The 20,719-nt window shown below is 46.2% G+C and overlaps 1 protein-coding gene across 1 annotated transcript; it reads right to left on the bottom strand.

Moving 5' to 3' along the window:
• Positions 1 to 17,285: 17,285 nt before the first annotated feature.
• LOC135981442 (uncharacterized) lies at positions 17,286 to 19,576 on the bottom strand. Its single transcript, XM_065583997.1, has 2 exons — positions 18,675 to 19,576; positions 17,286 to 17,920 (listed from the first exon to the last, which is right to left on the bottom strand). Exons 1-2 carry the CDS (start codon positions 19,210 to 19,212, stop codon positions 17,418 to 17,420), a joined length of 1,041 nt encoding a protein of 346 aa, XP_065440069.1. The 5' UTR covers positions 19,213 to 19,576; the 3' UTR covers positions 17,286 to 17,417.
• Between the last annotated feature and the right edge of the window lie 1,143 nt (positions 19,577 to 20,719).

Raw genomic sequence — 20,719 nt, 5'->3', positions numbered from 1 at the left:
CCATTGAGAACAGCAGAACAGAAAAAGCCAAAGAGAAGCGTGAGTAAAGTAAACAGGCTGCCTGCGGTAAAAACAAGTGCCCATGTCTGCCAACATGCGGGCACACCTGTGGATCCCTCATCAGCTTACATTCACACAAGTTGATGCACTGAAACAAACTGACTCTCAGACATCGACTATGACAAGAAAATTCAAGGGGTACATGTCACATACACACACCTGGCTACTTAGGGCCTTTTTTGGCCCAGGATGATTGAGCAGAATGATGGCGTGCCAGACAGAATTACTCTATTGAATGTTCTACTACTGGTTTTCTTCCCTGACCCTCCCTACCCCAAGATTCTTCAAGGAACAAGCCCCCCCAAAAGCTTCCACAGCCAGGCCATGTTTAAAAAGAATACCTCAGTTAAGCGTGGGGAATTGTTGCAGAATATATGACCACAATAAAGACCTTACTAAGGGCAGGTCTTCACTACAAGGGGGGGTCAATTTAAGATACGCAAATTCAGCTACGCAAATAGCGTAGCTGAATTCGACGTATCACAGCCGACTTACCCCGCTGTGAGGACGGCGGCAAAATCGACCTCCGCGGCTCCCCGTCGACGGCGCTTACTCCTACCTCCGCTGGTGGAGTAAGCGCGTCGATTCAGGGATCGATTGTCGCGTCCCGACGAGACGCGATAATTCAATCCCCGAGAGATCGAATTCTACCTGCCGATTCAGGGGGGTAGTGTAGACCTAGCCTAAGAAGAACATGATTTTGCATCCCATATCAAGCTGCTTATACTGTCCTAATTAGACTCTTCTTCTGTGTGGTGCTTTTGCTTTTACCATGGCTGCATTAGATTCATGAAATAATTTCTTCCTCTCGATTTTAAATTACTATTTACCATAAAAGTGAAATTTAGGGTCAGCGAAAGGTGCCACAGCCCTGTAGACTGAAGGGCTCCATCTACAACAGTGGCTGTCAACCTTTACAGACAACTGTACCCCTTTCAGAAGGCTGATTTGTCTTGCATACCCCAAGTTTCACCTCACTTAAACTACTTGCTTACAAAATCAGACATAAAAATACAAAAGTGTCACAGCACACTATTACTGACAAATTGCTTATGTTCTCATTTTACCATGTAACTATAAAATAAATCAATTGGAATATAAATATTGTACTTATATTTCAGTGTATAGTATATAAAGAGCAGTATAAACAAGTCATTATCTGTATGAAATTTTAGTTTATACTGACGTTTCCAGTGTTTTTTACATAGCCTGTTGTAAAATTAGGCAAATATCTAGATAAGCTGATGTACCCCTCTGGAAGCTTTCTGGGTATCTCCAGCGGTACATGTACCCCTGGTTGAGAACCACTGATCTACAACACAGATACAGCACTGCAGGCTTTCCCACACTGCCTGTGTGCCTCAACTGTGACCTGAGAAGGACCACATCTATGTAGGTAAGAGGGTACTACAGGCCCCATGCTTATTTGGTTATTGTGCTCTCGGCTTAGAGCATTCTTTCTCGCTCTCTTATATCATCATAATCACTATCACCTTACCAGCCTCTCTAGTTACCTGTCCCCTTCCCGGACTCTCTCTCTATGTATTTATATTATGTCCATCACTGTAGTATGTAAAATTCAGATTTCCAGAATAGTCTAGGTTGGTTCTGCCTAAAACTAATGGAATGTATGTGTGTCTAAACACCCTAGATTGCTTTGAAAAGCTCAGCCTAAATTGGCCTGCAAGGGTGCTAACTAGTGCCAGCAGCAGTGAGGGCTCTACAGATGGTCAAACTATTCTACTGAGAACAACAGAACCTGATCCTGACCTTAATCTTTTCAAAATTTTGGATTATTTGAGATACTTTAACTGAAGTCTCCTCCGAGTTCTCCCTCTTCCCACCCCCCACCCCCCACCTTTTGTTGATAAAATGGAAGGAATCAACAATGGCAGAGGCTTCTCAGATACCAGATCAAACTTTATGATACAAATATGTTTGTGAGCACTCACTCTTCTGTCTGCACAGGGATTATTGCCTTGCAACGGTCGCTTCTCTTTGCAACGGGCTCAACTGCTGCATTCTGATGAGTCTCTATGTTAAACTGCCTAAGCAGGCTAACCAAATGTTTCCAGGGATGATAAAAATAAATCTGTGAGGATTCTATTCCAGTGACATTGTTTTCTATTGTAAGTAGCTATATTTTATTCTCTACTTCTCATTTTCAAGGCATTAAAAATAATGCAAGGGGCACCCCCCACCTCTCCACCCCCCAAAAGTCATCATTGCTTTCACCAGGGTAATCTGTAAGGAGCAAGGAAAAACAACAACAACAAAAAGACAGCACAGGTTTAACTTATGAATGTGGGAAATAATAATAATAAAAATTGGGTGCACTGGATGCTTCCCCTGCCCCCTTCTGCACCAGAACAAACAAAACAATGTAAGTGTTTTCCTGAAATGTCTGGCTCCTCTATGTTGCTGCTAAAAGAGCCAATATGGAGAATATCTAAAGATGCTTTGCTCTGATTAACATGACTCCCTTTGTGGCCCGGTGGCCTAGTGGTAGCATGCTGTGTTACCATGCAGTAAACTCCGGCTCAGTAGCCAGCACTGGTCTGTCATGCCCCAGGCCAGAAAAGGTTGGGAATGCTGCTGTGCCAGCACCTTTGGCTCCAGGGGAGGAGGAAATGCCTCATATCACTCAACAGTAACTCTCCAGTTAATTAAGGAGTGGAACTGTCATCTGCTGAAGAGTGTTCCATCCAGTCCTTCTTAACTGGGAGGATGAGATCCAGCAAGCAGAGCCTTCAGGGGTAAGGGCTGGGGTATAAAGTGTAGAAAAGCGGGGTCGGGAAATCTACAGGCATCTGAAAGAAAGACACATGACTCATCAGGAAAGGAGAATATTGCCGTTTCAGCAAGAGGCTGAAATAGCAATCCTAGTTCTGCCGCAGTACAGCAGTAAATGACCCCAAATGCTTGGGACATTGATATGCCTACCAGTAGGGGCTCCCTCACATCTTGTTAAGGAGACTGGTATATGTGACAGCTAATACATTTATTAGCAGGATAGATTCTGGAAGTGGAACCTGAGCTGGAGTCTCTGAAATGTCTAGACTACTCAGGCACATTAAGCCAACAGAAACACTTTCGCACCCAGCACTGCTATAGGGACAATTTCACACCCGCAGCAGGATTTCACAACCACATTGCCTGAGCTCTTCATAGAGCACCACTGATGGTGGTGCTGAGGAGGAAGGCTTCTAGTATTCTCACTCTGCTTCTTGTATATCCGCGCAGTGCCAGTTACAATCTGGCCTTTAGTCTGGGTATTATGCCGATTTTACAGCTGAATAAACTGAGCACAGAGAGATTAAATTACTTCCCCAAAGCCACACAGTGAGTCACTGGCAAAACCGAGTCAGGATTAGAGCTAGTAATGGTTCCCACTTCCCCGCTCTTACAACTAAACTACTCGGCACTCCTCTATGATAGTGGAAATTTCTCCATGCTCACATTCATAGAAATCTGGCCCCAGGGGAAATCCTCCACCAAACACAATGCAACCATGGTAACTGCATTACAAACAAACATCAGCTGTTACAGAATTTTGATTGTAAGACTTTCAGAGAACTTCCAGTTTCAGATGAATTACTAGTAACTTCCATTAGAGAAGATTTTTGAACTGCAGAGTTTGGAACCAAATCCTGAATCTCAAAGTTCAGGTGTGTTTGCATCTGAAATTTGGTTCAAGCCCATCTGTAATTTCTGTTATCTGCTGTACTATAGGATTTGGGGCTTTGCGAGAAGCGTTATAGCACAGGAAACAAGATAAATGGGAAAAAATTGAGGATTTGAACTTGAACTTGTAACTTTCAGATATAAACTGTTACTACCAACATACTTTATAAATATTATGTTTCATCTCCCTCTGATAGAAATTGCAGGGTACTGAATTCCTAATACCCAAGTTCAGTGGGGATATAACATTAGATAGTTTTGCTTTACCTGCCCTTCAAAGCTAGTGGGTATTTCTGAGTGTTCTCCTATCCCTCTTCTTTGATGGTGAGTCCGTCTTGTTTCAGATGGGTACCTGCTGCCTGACCTCTAGATACCCTTGTGTTTTTAGCATGATATCCTTAGAATACTGATCTATTCTTGATCTTCCACATCCCAAATATTTCCTCTTGGTCACTTCTCTGATACAGGTGGCTGTTGAAGTGGAAGTGTATCATCTGATAACCTGTGCTGCTTAACTGGCTCCTAGAATCCTGGGCTTATTTTCCAAATGTTACCGTTACACTAGCCTTGATTGTGGCAAGAGAAAAGTGTTTCACATGTTTATTTATCAACTTTTGTCCCTCTGTTTCTCCTTTTTTCAGGAAGCCCTTTGATTTCTGTGACTTAACTCTCACCTTTCATTATCTTTGTGTGCTTTGTTTTCACATCCCAGTACCTTCCTCATGAGAAAGCATTTGTAAAACCCGAGAACATTTCCACTGTGCTTCAAAAGCATGGGAGTGAATTTCTCCAGACTTCCAGCTCAGATTTCTCACAAAGCTTAACAAAAATCCATTCACAAAGGCACAATAATAGTCACTCCCCCTATATATGTGTCTCTGTAAACTAAAGATGAGGTACATCAATGCAGAAACCTTGGAAAATGCTAACCACCTTTTCAATAGTTCTAACAAGAAATAGTCTATATAAAAGAAATAACTGTTTACTGGCTTTACCACCTGAATATTGTAGGTAAGCATGAATGGAGATGCTTACATCTGTATCATCACTCTCCTGACTTTCAGGACAATATTGGTGTCATCACAGCTTGCTTAAAAAGCAGATATCTCACAACATTTCAACCACTCAATTTACTCATGTCTTTGATATAGTCAGCAGAATGCCTATTATCTCACTTGAAAGAGAAGCTTTTAGTTTGCTCACCTCAGTCACCTGCAGGATCTTTGAAATGCCTCCTCTTCTGTTCCTTCCAAAGAGTGTGTTCCTGCATCACCCACTTCGTTCCTGAGTCCATTTACCATCCAGTTAGCAATAAGTTCTTGCTAAGTTATCATACGTAACCCTGAGGTAAAAAAGACTCTGAGACACAATGCAGGGTCTTTTCCCCTATCTTTCTTTGAGTATTTTGTTTGCTCGGTGATCCATCACAGACAGGTCTCCACTAGTAAATTGAAGAACCTACCCTCCTGGCTCTTCTTTTCTTCTTCTTTTTTATAAACATATAATCAGTGTTTCAAATTCTTCAGGTATCACAAACTGTAGTTCTCTATTGCCCTCTGCTGGCTATTGGGTAACACAACCTCACTACTGAATCAGGGAGCAACAAATATACAGTACCATTTCCTTGTTGCCCAGCCCTGTTTAAAATCAATAGTGATACATGCTGACCAAAAGTCAACACATCTCATTCTATTTCTTCCCTGCATTACAAAGCACCTGGAAAGATTTACAGTTTGTTGGTCAGCCCTGGTAAGCACAAAACACTTAACAACAGGGCAGGAAGCAGTTGGTAAAACAGGCCTGCTCACGTGCTTTTTTGTCAACAAAATATAGGAAAAAGTGGAGACAAATTAATTCTATCTAAATATGTAACACAGGTGGATTTACCCCAATGATGCCATAAATAACGTGTTCTTCTGCGGACCTGAGGGTTATCTGATTGTAAGGGCTTGGTCCTACAAGCATTGCATGTACAGAACTACTGATTTTGATGGTAATTCTATAAGTGAAGGGCTTGCGGAATTAGGCCTCAAGAGAGCAATGAATTACAGCCCATGGTTTTTTGGTCATATTTTCCTTCTTTCCTTGGATTTCTCTCTGTGAACATTTATTACCAATATTTGCTAAGCACCACCGTGTTCAGCACTGCACATAACTTAAAGGAAAACATGGTCCCTGCCCCATGAAGCTTGCACTCTAAATTAGAGAGCCACACAGACAAGAGTCCAAACAGATATGTATAAATGGAGCTGTAATATGCTTGTGTACAGCACTCTTAAGGTGAGGATGACTAGCTTCAACTGGATGCGTAAGGCAAAGGGAAACCAGTGAAAGGATTCGAAGAGGGGAGTGACATGGGGTGGGTTCTGGGAGAGGATGATAGTTTTAGCAGAAGCATTTGAATAGACTGGAGGGGAATGAGGTGAGATTGCAGCAGGGAAAAGCGTGGCTTACAAATGGGATAAAAGTGAGAGAGAAAACTGATTTCCCTGTACATTAGTGGTCACTAATTAATTCGTGCATTAGTTATTAGTGCTTGGTAATTAATTTAGCCAGGAAAATGTTCTTACTAAAAAAAATAAGAATAATTTATGATCTGGCTACTTTGTACAACTCTGGCAGCACAAAGGGACCAGATTCTGGCCACAACATAATTTCCCTTTGCTAGCCATCCACAGGGGACATGCTGGGGGCAAGGAGAATATGCCACAGTTCTTGGCATAGGGTTCCTAAGGGCTTGTCTACATTACCTGTAGGATTGGTGGGCAGCGATCGATCCAGAAGGGGTCAATTAATCACGTCTAGTATAGACACGATAAATCGACTGCTGAACGCATTCCTGTTGACTCTGGTACTCCAACAGAACAAGGAGCGCAAGCAGAGTCGATGGGAGAGCGTCAGCTGTCGACTTACCGCAGGAAGACACCGCGGTAAGTAGATCTAAGTACGTCGATGTCAGCTGCGCTATTCACGTAGCTGAAGTTGTGTATCTTAGATCGACCCCACGTGGTAGTGTAGACAAGCCCTTAGTGTGCAGACCAGCTTCCAGGATCCCGGAAACAAATGTGGATAAAGAGGAGAATTTGGCTCATATTCTGAATCTCTCTCTCTCTCTCTCTCTCTCTCTCTCACGCACACACACATTTCTCTGTTGGCCTGCTTTAAGCATTCTTCTTTGCATTTTACTTTAATTTTTAAAGAGATACGGACCTGTACCAATATTCTGTTTTTAGTGTTCAAAATCTGTAACCAAATCAAGTTATGAATTTTTTAAAATCGTTGTATATTTATAATTGGCTAACTGAAAACCACAACTGCAAACATCCCCATCATCTGGGATGTTCAACACCCCCAGAATTGGGTTGTTTGAATTCAACATGCCTCTGGATCTGAATTTTGTAGCCTGAGCCCACCTCTGCTTTTAAATATAGTCTTCTGCTCTGTCATCACTTTAGCTGGCTCTGTTTTTTTAAAACATATTTTATGGTCAAAGCTGAAGTGCCGCTTTTTCTTACAGCCAAATTAACTCTGTACAAAGCTGTCCACTTGGAGCCGTGCCTTTTAGAAGAGTCCACCCAGCAGTGGATTGGTGGGGTAGCCCACTGCTGGCCAATACACATGAAAAAAGGAATGGGACAGAGGAAAGAGAAATAGCTCTGCAACGGGGAGAACAAGTCAGGGAAAACCAAGTTGAAGGGAGATGATAGGAAGATGGAATGTAAAGCAGAAAAAAGTAGAAACTAGAGATGCACAAGACAAAGATATTAAAGAACCAGGAGTCTCTAAAGGAATGAGGCAAAACTACATTGTCAAAAATCCAACAAACCTGTAACACAACCAGAGCACGCATACCCAGCAGTGCCTGCCGCCTCTAGAGCTAGCGCACAAGGCATTCTTACTCCAGAGAACCCTTTGTTTCAATTTCCTTTTTCCAGCCTCTCTCTCAAACCACACTCAGCTGCAACCCTGCCCGGCGGGGATTACAAGTTCAGTACAGTATTTTTGATTGCACGTATCTTTAACATGCAATGCATGGCACTCCAGAGACAAAGAAATCTTTGAGTTTCCTGTGAGACTGAGTATCCCTCCTGTGGCTTGTACATATATATGTGTATATCATGGGAAATATCTCATTACAAAACAACAATATTTTTGTCCCCCTCAACTCTAGGATCCATTTTTCCTGCTTCATTTTCTATCCCTCTGCCAGCTCCCTTGTCCATATGATGTTACACACTGCAAAAGCACATGAATGGGTCACGTTCTGCCTTTAAGTACACCCCATATTCTGCCTTCAGTTAAACAGAATTTTAAGCGTTGGGGTGCGGGTACGTCTATACTACAGATAATACAGCAGCACAGTTGCGGCGCTGCTACTGTGCCACTCTAACACCATAATGAAAGGTTTCAGAGTAGCAGCCGTGTTAGTCTGTATCCGCAAAAAGAAGAACAGGAGGACTTGTGGCACCTTAGAGACTAACAAATTTATTAGAGCATAAGCTTTCGTGGACTACAGCCCACGCTGTGCTGCTGGGGAGAGCGGGCATGCATCTGCTCAGTCTGCAGCATTATTAAGGACTTCAGCATCTGTGTTTGCTCCTCCAGGACATTAACATCTGCCCAGTAGCGTCCTTAACAAACTCCTGATTTTCTTTTCTGTCCTACCTTTCAGCGTGCCTCCACTCCTTGTGTTCCCTTTTCTCTGTATTGGAGAAGTGCAGTATCTCTGGGAACATGTCTTCTTTGCTCTGTCTTGGGCACTTTCTTATCTGGCAGAGACGCTCAGCTGGTGTATTTGGCGTGTTCCTCAAGGCCACATCTGCCAAAGCACAAGGAACAATACATAGAAACATGATTGTTAAATTCACGCACAGTATTGAAACATTTCAGTATGTTACCTTTGGTAACATAACAATCACTTTCTCACTGACCCTTGGCAAGCAAACATCTTGGTGAACACCCAAAACATGGTGAGTGGTGGCTGGGAGGGGAGGGGCGCCTTACATGGAGAAAAGAGCACTCTACAAGGGTTGCGGTGCAGCCGACTAGGGAAAAAATGCTAAAATTCTCCCACACTTTTCCACAGGCAGGGTCATTGTAGCAGATATCTGAGTCACTGCTGAGTGTAAGCAGGGAAGCAAGGGTACATCTACTACATGCTTGTGGCTTCTGCCCTGGTCCCTATGCTGCTCGCCTATGTGCCGCTTTGGTCCCTGCACAAGTGATGGCTGAATGGCATAGGAAAGTTTCCTACAATGGGGGAAGGAACAAAGCAGCTCTGCCAAGGAACTTTCAGCAGAGGATTGCTGAGATCCTCCAGGGAACTTTCCTAAGATCTCTCTAGAGGATTCCCGTGAGATCTTGGCATTCAACAACACCCTTTGCCACCGTACTGATTAGTTGCACAGGGAAATGTCCAGCACACAGAAACACAGCCAGCCTTGTACATTTCTATACCCTGAACCCACCTCCACATGACACGAACCACAGCCACTTACCAGGCTTCTCCTCTCCTGCTTCTTGCTCGCTGGAGAGCAACTGCTGAGACTGGCTAGACATCTCCAGAGTGGTGAACAGTGCCTGGCTGCCTGCCCCACCGGGCAACCCCGCTGGGAGCTCCACATCATTGTCTAACTCCACCTCTTCATCAATGACTTCATCCTCCAGGTTAGGTCCTTTTTCCACCAACTCCAGGCCCACCGAAGTATCCATGGGGCTCTTGGCGGTGGAGGTGGGGTCGCCAGCAAGGATAGTGTCCAGCTCCTGATAGAACTGGCAGGTCTCAGGTGCTGCACTGGAGCAGTGGTTTGCCTCCGTTGCCTTATGGTACGCCTGCCTCAGCTCCTTTATCTTCACTCTGCACTGCAGCGTGTCTCGATCATAGCCCTTATCACACAAGCCTCGAGAAATCTGCCTGTAGGTATCAAAATTCCTATGACTCAAGCACAGCTGGGACTGCACAGCCTCCTCTCCCCATATACTGAGCAGATCCAGCAGCTCCACAGTGGTCCAAGCGGGAGAACGTTTGCTGTGATAAGATGCCATGGTCACCTGGGAAAATGCGATGAGACCTCTCCATGGGGAGCCAACAGGAAATGGAATTTCAAACATTCCCAGGGTTTCTAAGGGAGAGGAGCGGATGGTTGTTTACCCTGACTGCAGGGCAGTGGAGCTCAAACTGCTGACCAGAGCAGTCAGGATGGGCATTGTGGGATACCTCCTGGAGGCCAATTAAAGCAATACAATCAAGCGTGGCATCTACACTGGCACTTTGTCGACAAAAATTTTGCGCAAAAAACCTTATGTCTCTCATCAGAGTAGTTTTATTTTGTCACCAAAACAGGGCGTTTTTGCTGGCAAAAGTCGCTTCGCAGCATGTACGCATTCACTGTTTTGTCAACAAAAGCTGCCTGTAGTGTAGATAAGGCCTATATCTAGACTACCACTTTTGTCAGTATAACTTCTGTTGCTCAGGGATGTGAAAAAAACATCCCCCCTGAGTGACATAAGTTACATGGACAAAAGAACCATTGTAGATAGCGTCTCCTGTTGACATAGCTACTGCCGCTCATTGGGGGTCATTTAATTATGTGAAAGGGAGAGCTCTCTCCCATCAGCATAGAGTGGCTACCCAAGAGATCTTACAGCAGCACAACTGCATCGGTACAGCTGTGCCATTGTAAGCTCTCTAGTATAGACACGGGCCTATGTCCCTTTATCATTCTACTGTCATTCCTTCTGACCATCTGTAGCAGATCATCAGTGAATAAATCAGGAAAGGACAAACATTTTCCAAGCAGTTTTCTGTGGGGATTAAATCTAATTTTGTCATTTGGATTTTAGAAGTTACATATATTTTCAGGATTAACCATAAAAATAAAGTCACTATCTAAGATGCATGTGATGTGCACCCTGTAAATCTGTACAGTTCTATGATAAATAACTATACCGGTTTTCTGAGTTTTAATTTTCTGCACATTCTGTTTTGCATGCAATTTTTCCTAAAGAAACAACACTGTGCAAAGAAACTGAAGCTTTCTGTACAAGAAGATTCCTTCCCTGTGCATGGAATTCATTGGAATATTGAAAGACTTATTGTACCAGTTATGTTTATCAAAACCCATTAGATTAGATGAGAGGCTATCCTTTTGGCTGGCTCACACTTCACATATCTTCAAAAGATATCTTTTGAAGTGTCAGAAAGACATTTGGAATGATGAAATATGCAGAAGAAAGTAAAAATAAAGTACATGGCATGGGATACTGAAATCAACTAAGTGTTTGATAGATATGACTATACAACTATGACTAGATACTATAAGCTGAGGAATGACAATGTGTAAGAATGCTAACGAGGACTGTAATAGCTCTAGACAAAGCCTCCAGGTCCAGCAAGCTAGCGAAGGTATAACAAGTTCCAGAAGCTAGAAGCTGAAGCTAGATACATTCAGACTGGAAATAAGGTGCAATTTTTTAACAGTGGGGTAGTTAGCCTCTGTAACAACTTACCAAGTGTTGTGGTGGATTCTCCATCTCTGGCAATTTTTAAATCAAGAGTGGATGTTCTTCTAAAAGATATGCTCTAGTTCAGGGGTCGGCAACGTTCGGCACGCGGCTCGCCAGGGTAAGCACCCTAGCGGGCCAGGCCAGTTTATTTACCTGCTGACGCAGCAGGTTCGGCCGATCGCAGCCCCCACTCGCCGCGGTTCACCATCCCGGGCCAATGGGGGCGGCGGGAAGCGGCGCGGGCTGAGGGATGTGCTGGCCGCAGCTTCCCGCCGCCCCCATTGGCCCGGACGGCGAACCGCAGCCAGTGGGGGCCGCGATCGGCCGAACCGGCCACGTCAGCAGGTAAATAAACTGGCCCGGCCCGCTAGGGTGCTTACCCTGGCAAGCTGCGTGCCGAACGTTGCCAACCCCTGCTCTAGTTCAACAACAATTCAGGAAAGTCCTGTGATCTACGTTATACAGGAGGTCAGATGAATCCCAGTTTAGTGTTTCATAGAACAAAAGGACACTTACGAATCCAGTTGATCTGAGTGTGAAGGTTTTTTTTCTTTATGTTGAGAACACAGGAGATATCTGTATTATTTTTTATGAATATTTGTACCTTAGTTTATCTGCTTGATATTATTCTGAGTATATGGAGTTAGACCAAAAGGGGCTGTTAGGAAGAGCAAGCAGGAAATGAAACAATGGTCACAGAAAGGACACATAAAAGAAAACAATTTCAAGGGAGTAAGGGAACAATGGCTGGACTATTCAGTGGCAAGATGCTATTCCCAGGCTCCAACTCCCAGCCATTTTACCAAGGCCACATCCTATAGATCAAGTGGACTAAGAACAGTTAAAGGGACCCTCCTGAAGAAAGGGGAGGTGAATTGCCAACAGCTACTTGAGGGGTGATGCTGATAGAGAGACAGAGAGAGAGAGAGGCAGAGAATGCCCTTTTTGGTGGTGCCCAGAACAGGTCCAAGCAGAGCGATCCCATCCATAGGACAGACCGAGGCAACCACTCCGGGCCCTGCACTTTGGTGGACTACAGGCACCACGGGCCCCTATAACTCGCCTATGCAGATATCTGGCTTAAGCCCAACCTTCCTAAACTTGCAAGGAAAAGATAAAGTTTATGCAAGACCAAATGAGTATAGACTTTTATTGTGTTAATCTTTTTTTCAAAATGAAACGTACCTCTGGATGAACAAAAATGTGTTTTAAAGCAGCTGGTTTGATTCACTTTAATCAGCCACTGGTCACATACTTCTGGAGGGAAATTCCTTGCAGGCGTCAAACACTGTTAGGCCTGTTGATTTAGCATGGTTGCTAAACAAGGGGCTAAGAGTGGTAGGATCACATGTTTCCATCCAGGGAGGGGTGAAGGTAGTGAATCTTGTCACATGAGCAGTGCAGTTGAGACAGCAAAGGGGTTTAAGGCACAGCTCACCTTGCACCTATCACACCTTGTGTCCTGTGTTCTCTCTAAGCTGCACGGTTGCACAGCCGCTCAAGAGTCAATCAAGTGCCATGGACTCGATTAGCAGAGCCATGCACATCCGGCGACGTGTGTTCAGGTGCCCCTCTCCCTGCTGCTCTGCAGCAGAGTTGCTCCTGCCCTCTGCCTTGGAGCTCCTGGCCAGCTGCTTCCATCCGGGAGCCTCCTTCTTGCTGTGCAGAGCGGGATGGGGGGAAGTGGGGGTGCTGATGTCAGGGTGTTCTTCTCCTCCCACCTCCCCCCATCCATGTACCCCATCTCCACAGAGCGGGGATTAGAGAACAGGGCTCAGGAGCAGGAGGGTTGCTGGCAGCTGCTGCGGTCTGAACAATGAGCTTTCTGGTGAGTGCCGCTGTGCTTAAAGAGACAGCGCACGGTCGCTCATAGACTTCCCAACAGCTAGCACACACACGCTCTGTCTCTGTCTCTCTCTCACAATACACACACTATCTCTGTCTCTCACACCCTGTCTCTGTGTGTCTCTCTCTCATACACAGTCTGTCTCACACACATACACACAGTCTGTCTTGCATACTTACACACACACACACTCTGTCTCTTTCACAATCACCTCCCAACACATATTTGTGTTATTGTTGTTGTTGTTTTTGTTACTTCTGGTACTTCCTGCAATGCACATATATTTGCTGTAATTTTATTTTTTCGAAGTGCTATTTTAATTTTTTGACTGGTCTATGCATTTCATAATTTGATTTCTCTCTTATGCTTTATTTTTTGAGAAGTGAGTTCTAAAATGCCTAACCTGTCCTGGACAGAGTAATTATCCCTATGGTAACTTTTTAAAAATATTTTTTATATCTAGGTTTTTTGTTTCTACTGATGGTGCACATCACCTCGATATTGGTGCACATAAAATTCACTCTGCACATGGATGGAAAAATTAGAGGGAATGTTGCTTGTATCCTCTTAAGAACATAAGAACAGCCATACTGGATCAGACCAATGGTCTATCCAGCCCAGAATCCCATCTTCCGACAGTGGCCAGTTCCAGGTGCCCCAGAGGGAATGACCAGAACAGTCAATCATTAAGTGATCCATCTGTTGTCCACTCCCAGCTTCCAGCAGTGAAGTTAGGGACACTTAGGGTATGTCTACACTATGAAATTAGTTCGAATTTATAGAAGCCGGTTTTATAGAAATCGGTTGTATACAGCCGATTGTGTGTCCCCCCACATAAAATGCTCTAAGTGCTCTAGTCGGCGGACCGCGTCCACAGTACGAGGCTAGCGTCGACTTCCGGAGCATTGCACTATGGGTAGCTATCCCACAGCTATCCCACAGTTTCCGCAGTCTCCGCCGCCCCTTGGAATTCTGGGTTGAGATCCCAATGCCCGGATGATGCAAAACAGTGTCGCGGGAGGTTCTGGGTACATGTCGTCAGGCCCCTCGCCCCCCCCGTCACAGCAACGGCAGACAATAGATTCGCGCCTTTTTACCTGGGTTACCTGTGCAGACAACATACCACGGCAAGCATGGAGCCCGCTCAGCTCACCGTCACCATATGTCCTCTGGGTGCCGGCAGACGTGGGACTGCATTGCTACACAGCAGCAGCTGCTAACTGCCTTTTGGCGGTAGACGGTGCAGTAGACTGGTAGCCTTCATCGGCGATCTGGGTGCTGGCAGCCGTGGGGCTGCATTGCACCAGCCGCTTGCCTTTTGGCAGTAGATGGTGTATTACGACTGTTAACCGTCCTATTACAAGTTGGGTCATCGCACATTAGCAGAGTCTTCCCTGAGCAGCAGATTGTGCAATAGGCCTGAAGGCCATCGTAATACACTAACTGCCAAGCGCCCAGTATTTGCTGCCAAGCACCCAGAAAGATGCCGAGGGCTATCAGTCACGCTGCACCGTCGTCTTAAGATGTAAAAAATAGATTTGCTCTGTATTCATTTGCTTCCCCCTCCCTCCGTCAAATCAACGGCCTGCTAAAACCAGGGTTTTCAGTTTAATCTTTGGGGGGACCATTCTGTGTGACAGTTGTTTGTGTTTCTCCCTGATGCACAGCCACCGTTCTTGATTTTAATTCCCTGTACCTGTACGCCATGTCGTCACTCGGCCCGCCCTCCCTCCTTCCCCTAGTCCGTCAGATACTACTTTCGCGCCTTTTTTTTTAAATTCTGGGTTGAGATCCCAATGCCCGGATGATGCAAAACAGTGTCGCGGACGGTTCTGGGTACATGTCGTCAGGCCCCTCCCCCCCCCCGTCACAGCAACGGCAGACAATAGATTCGCGCCTTTTTACCTGGGATACCTGTGCAGACAACATACCACGGCAAGCATGGAGCCCGCTCAGCTCAGCTGACCGTCACCATATGTCCTCTGGGTGCCGGCAGACGTGGGACTGCATTGCTACACAGCAGCAGCTGCTAACTGCCTTTTGGCGGTAGAAGGTGTAGCATGAGTAATAGCCGTGGGGCTGGCAGCCGTAGGGCTGCATTGCACCAGCCCCTTGCCCTTTGGTAGGAGATGGTATATTATGACTGGTATCCATCGTCGTCGTACTGGAGTGGCTGTCAATCATGGCCACCTGGGCAGACATGCTACTGTTTCGATGATGATGGCTACCAGTCGTAGTATACTATTTTCTGCCAATTGCCCAGTATTGTCTGCTAAGCACCCAGAAGAGGCCGAGGGCGATGCTGGGTGCTGGCGGACGTGGGGCTGGCAGACGTGGGGCTGCATTGCTACACAGCAGCAGCCCCTTGCCTTTTGGTAGACGATGGTATATTACGATTGGTAACCGTCGTCATCGTACTGCAGAGGCTATCACTCATGCTGCACCGTCGGCTGCCAGCTTAAGATGTAAAAAATAGATTTGTTCTGTATTCATTTGCTTCCCCTTCCTCCGTGAAATCAACGGCCTGCTAAGCCCAGGGTTTTCAGTTTAATCTTTGGGGGGACCATTCTGTGTGACAGTTGTTTGTGTTTCTCCCTGATGCACAGCCACCTTTCTTGATTTTAATTCCCTGTTCCTGTACCTGTACGCCATGTTGTCACTCGGCCCTCCCTCCCTCCCGCCCTCCCTCCTTCTCCTGGTCCATCAGATACTAGTTTTGCGCCTTTTTTCTGACCAGGCGCCATAGCTAGCACTGGGATCATGGAGCCTGCTCAGATCACCGCGGCAATTATGAGCACTATGAACACCACGTGCATTGTCCTGGAGTATATGCAGAGCCAGGACATGCCAAGGCGAAACCCGGACCAGCCGAGGAGGCGATTGCAGCGCGGCGAAGAGAGTGATGAGGAAATTGACATGGACATAGACCTCTCACAAGGCACAGGCCCCAGCAATGTGGAAATCATGGTGTCACTGGGGCAGGTTCATGCCGTGGAACACCGATTCTGGGCCCGGGAAACAAGCACAGACTGGTGGGACCGCATCGTGCTGCAGGTATGGGACGATTCCCAGTGGCTGCGAAACTTTCGCATGCGTAAGGGCACTTTCATGGAACTTTGTGACTTGCTCTCCCCTGCCCTGAAACGCCAGGATACCAAGATGAGAGCAGCCCTCACAGTTCAGAAGTGAGTGGCGATAGCCCTGTGGAAGCTTGCAACGCCAGACAGCTACCGGTCAGTCGGGAATCAATTTGGAGTGGGCAAATCTACGGTGGGGGCTGCTGTGATCCAATTTGCCAGGGCAATGAAAGACCTGGTGATATCAAGGGCAGTGACTCTGGGCAACGTGCAGTCAATAGTAGATGGTTTTGCTGAAATGGGATTCCCAAACTGTGGCGGGGCCATAGACGGAACCCATATCCCTATCTTGTCACCGGAGCACCAAGCCACCGACTACGTAAACCGCAAGGGGTACTTTTCAATGCTGCTGCAAGCCCTGGTGGATCACAAGGGACGTTTCACCAACATCAACGTGGGATGGTCGGGAAAGGTACATGATGCTCGCGTCTTCAGGAACTCTGGTCTGTTTCGACAGCTGGAGGAAGGGACTTTCTTCCCGGACCAGAAAATAACCGTTGGGGATGTTGAAATGCCTATCGTGATCCTTGGGGACCCAGCCTACCCCTTAATGCCATGGCTCATGAAGCCGTACACAGGCAGCCTGGACAGGAGTCAGGACCTGTTCAACTACAGGCTGAGCAAGTGCCGAATGGTGGTGGAATGTGCATTTGGACGTTTAAAAGCGCGCTGGCGCAGCTTACTGACTCACTCAGACCTCAGCGAAAAGAATATCCCCATTGTTATTGCTGCTTGCTGTGCGCTCCACAATATCTGTGAGAGTAAGGGGGAGACATTTATGGCGGGGTGGGAGGTTGAGGCAACTCGCCTGGCCGCTGATTACGTGCAGCCAGACACCAGGGCGGTTAGAGGAGCACAGCAGGGCGCGGTGCACATCAGAGAAGCTTTGAAAACGAGTTTTGTGACTGGCCAGGCTACTGTGTGAAACTTCTGTTTGTTTCTCCTTGATGAACCCTCCAAACCCCCCCCCGACCCGGTTCACTCTACTTCCCTGTAAACCAACCACCCCACCCCACCCTCCCCTCCCCAATTCGAGCACCGCTTGCAGAGGCAATAAAGTCATTGTTTTTTCACATTCATGCATTCTTTATTAGTTCCTCACAGAAGTAGGGGGATAATTGCCAAGGTAGCCTGGGATGGGTGGGGAAGGAGGGATGGAAAAGGACACACTGCATTTTAAAACTTTAAGTCTTATTGAAGGCCAGCCTTCTGATGCTTGGGCGATCATCTGGGGTGGAGTGACTGGGTGGACGGAGGCCCCCCCACCGTGTTCTTGGGCGTCTGGGTGAGGAGGCTATGGAACTTGGGGAGGAGGGCTGTTGGTTAAACAGGGGCTGTAGCGGCGGTCTCTGCTCCTGCTGCCTTTCCTGCAGCTCAACCATACGCTCGAGCATATCAGTTTGATGCTCCAGCAGACGGAGCATTGACTCTTGCCGTCTGTCTGCAAGTTGACACCACCTATCGTCTTCAGCCCGCCACTTGCTCTTTTCATCCCGCCATTCAGCCCGCCACCTCTCCTCTCGTTCATATTGTGCTTTTCTCATGTCCGACATTGACTGCCTCCACGCATTCTGCTGTGCTCTATCAGCGTGGGAGGACATCTGCAGCTCCGTGAACATATCGTCCCGCGTCCTACGTTTTCTCTTTCTAATGTTCACTAGCCTCTGCGAAGGAGAAACATTTGCAGCTGGTGGAGGAGAAGGGAGAGGTGGTTAAAAAAGACACATTTTAGAGAACAATGGGTACACTCTTTCATTACAAGGTCGCATATTTCGGCTTGCAGGCAGCCATGGTAGGTAGGCCACAGTGTTTTGGCTTTTTTAACCTTCTTAACATGCGGGAAAGGTTTCAAACAGCAGCGCATTTCCCATATCAAGGATGAATTGGGTTGTCCATTTAAAATGGGTTTTCAATGTAAAAGGAGGGGCTGCGGTTTCCCGGTTAACATACGGCACAAACCCAAGTAAACCACCCCCCCCACACACACACACGATTCTCTGGGATGATCACTTCACCCCTCCCCCCACCGCGTGGTTAACAGCGGGGAACATTTCTGTTCAGAAGAGCAGGAATGGGCGCCTCTGAATGTCCCCTTAATAAAATCACCCCATTTCAACCAGGTGACCGTGAATGATATCACTCTCCTGAGGATAACAAAGAGAGATAAGGAATGGATATTGTCTGCATGCCAGCAAACACCGGGACCATACGCTGCCATGCTTTGTTATGCAATGATTCCAGACTACGTGCTACTGGCCTGGAGTACATGAAGGAGAGCTTTCTGGAGATGTCCCTGGAGGATTTCCGCTCCATCCCCATACACGTTAACAGACTTTTCCAGTAGATGTACTGGCCACGATTTCCAGGGAAAATTAATCATTAAACACGCTTGCTTTTAAACCATGTGTAATGTTTACAAATATTTACAAAGGTACACTCACCAGAGGTCTCCTGTGTGCCCTGAGGGTCTTGGGTGAGTTCGGGGGTTACTGGTTCCAGGTCCAGGGTCACAAACATATCCTGGCTGTTGGGGAAACCGGTTTCTCCGCTTTCTTGCTGCTGTGAGCTACCTACAGTACCTCCATCCTCATCTTCCTCGTTCCCCGAACCGTCATCCCTGTGTGTTTCTCCATTGATGGAGTCAAAGCACACGGTTGGGGTAGTGGTGGCTGCACCCCCTAGAATGGCATGCAGCTCCGCGTAGAAGCGGCAAGTTTGCGGCTCTGCCCCGGACCTTCCGTTTGCTTCTCTGGCTTTGTGGTAGGCTTGCCGTAGCTCCTTAATTTTCACGTGGCACTGCTGTGTGTCCCTGTTATGACCTCGGTCCTTCATGGCCTTGGAGACCTTTGCTAATACTTTGCCATTTCTTTTACTGCTACGGAGTTCAGCTAGCACTGATTCATCTTCCCATATGGCGAGCAGATCCCGTACCTCCCGTTCGGTCCATGCTGGAGCTCTTTTGCGATCCTGGGACTCCATCACGGTTACCTGTGCTGATGAGCTCTGCGTGGTCACCTGTGCTCTCCACGCTGAGCAAACAGGAAATGAAATTCAAACGTTCGCAGGTCTTTTCCTGTCTACCTGGTCAGTGCATCTGAGTTGAGAGTGCTGTCCAGAGCGGTCACAATGAAGCACTGTGGGATAGCTCCCGGAGGCCAATAACGTCGAATTCCGTCCACACTACCCCAATTCCGACCCGCAAAGGCCGGTTTTATCGCTAATCCCCTTGTCGGAGGTGGTGTAAAGAAACCGGTTTAAAGGACCCTTTAAGTCGAAAGAAAGGGCTTCGTCGTGTGGATGTGTCCAGGCTTAATTCGATTTAACGCTGCTAAAGTCGACCTAAACCCGTAGTGTAGACCAGGCCTTAGAGAAAGGTGTTGCATCCCTGACCATCCTGGCTAATAGCCATTGTTGGATCCTTCATGAACTTATCTAGTTCTTTTTTGAACCCTCTTATAGTTTTGACATTCACAACAGCCCCTGGCAATGAGTTCCACAGGTTTACTGTGCATTGTGTGAAGAAGTACTTCCTTTTGTTTTAAACCTGGTGCCTATTAATTTCATTGGGTGACCCCTAGTTCTTTTGTTGTGAAGGAGTAAATAACATTTCCTTATTCACTTTCTCCACACCAGTCAAGAGCCCAGTACAGACAGTTTGATAAAAAGTGTGAGAGTACTTAAATGGGGAGATAGATTTAATGTTTGTAATGGTCAGCCATTCCCAGTCTCTATTTAATTGTCTCTCTAAATTGATTGTCCAGTCTCTCTAAATTGATTGTATCTAATTTGCATATCAATTCAAGCTCAGCAGTTGGTACAATATGTATATGTACAACAGGGGTCGGCAACCTTTCAGAAGTGGTGTGCCGAGTCTTCATTTAGTCACTCTGATTTAAGGTTTCGTGTGCCAGTAATAGTTGTTAACGTTTTTAGAAGGTCTCTTTCTATAAGTTTATAATATATAACTAAACTATTGTTATATGTAAAGTAAATAAGGTTTTTTAAATGTTTAAGAAGCTTAATTTAAAATTAAATTAAAATGCAGAGCCCCCCAGACCGGTGGCCAGGACCCGGGCAGTGTGAGTGCCACTGAAAATCAGCTTGCGTGCCGCCTTTGGCACGCGTGTCATAGGTTGCCTACCCCGATGTACAATATATCCACTGGATCACCCTTGTCCATATTTGTTAACCCCTTCAAAGAATTCTAAAAGATTGGTGAACCATGATTTCTTCTTCTACATATGAACAGGAGACTGAGATTAAGAAAGCTACTGGAGAATTATTATTATTTATTATTTGTATTACCATAAGATCTAGGAGTCCTAATCAAGGACCAGGATCCCATTGTGTGAAGTGTTGTACAAATACAGAACAAAAAGACAGTCCCTACCCCAAAGAGTTTATAATCTAAGTATAAAACAAGACACAACAGATAGATGAGACACTAGAACCACTTAGTTTGGAAGCCCACCGACTATGCAGATCA

Source organism: Chrysemys picta, chromosome 2, assembly GCF_011386835.1.
Source record: "Chrysemys picta bellii isolate R12L10 chromosome 2, ASM1138683v2, whole genome shotgun sequence".
Classification (NCBI taxonomy): Eukaryota; Metazoa; Chordata; order Testudines; family Emydidae; genus Chrysemys; species Chrysemys picta.
This window is presented reverse-complemented; position numbering and strand designations above follow the sequence as displayed.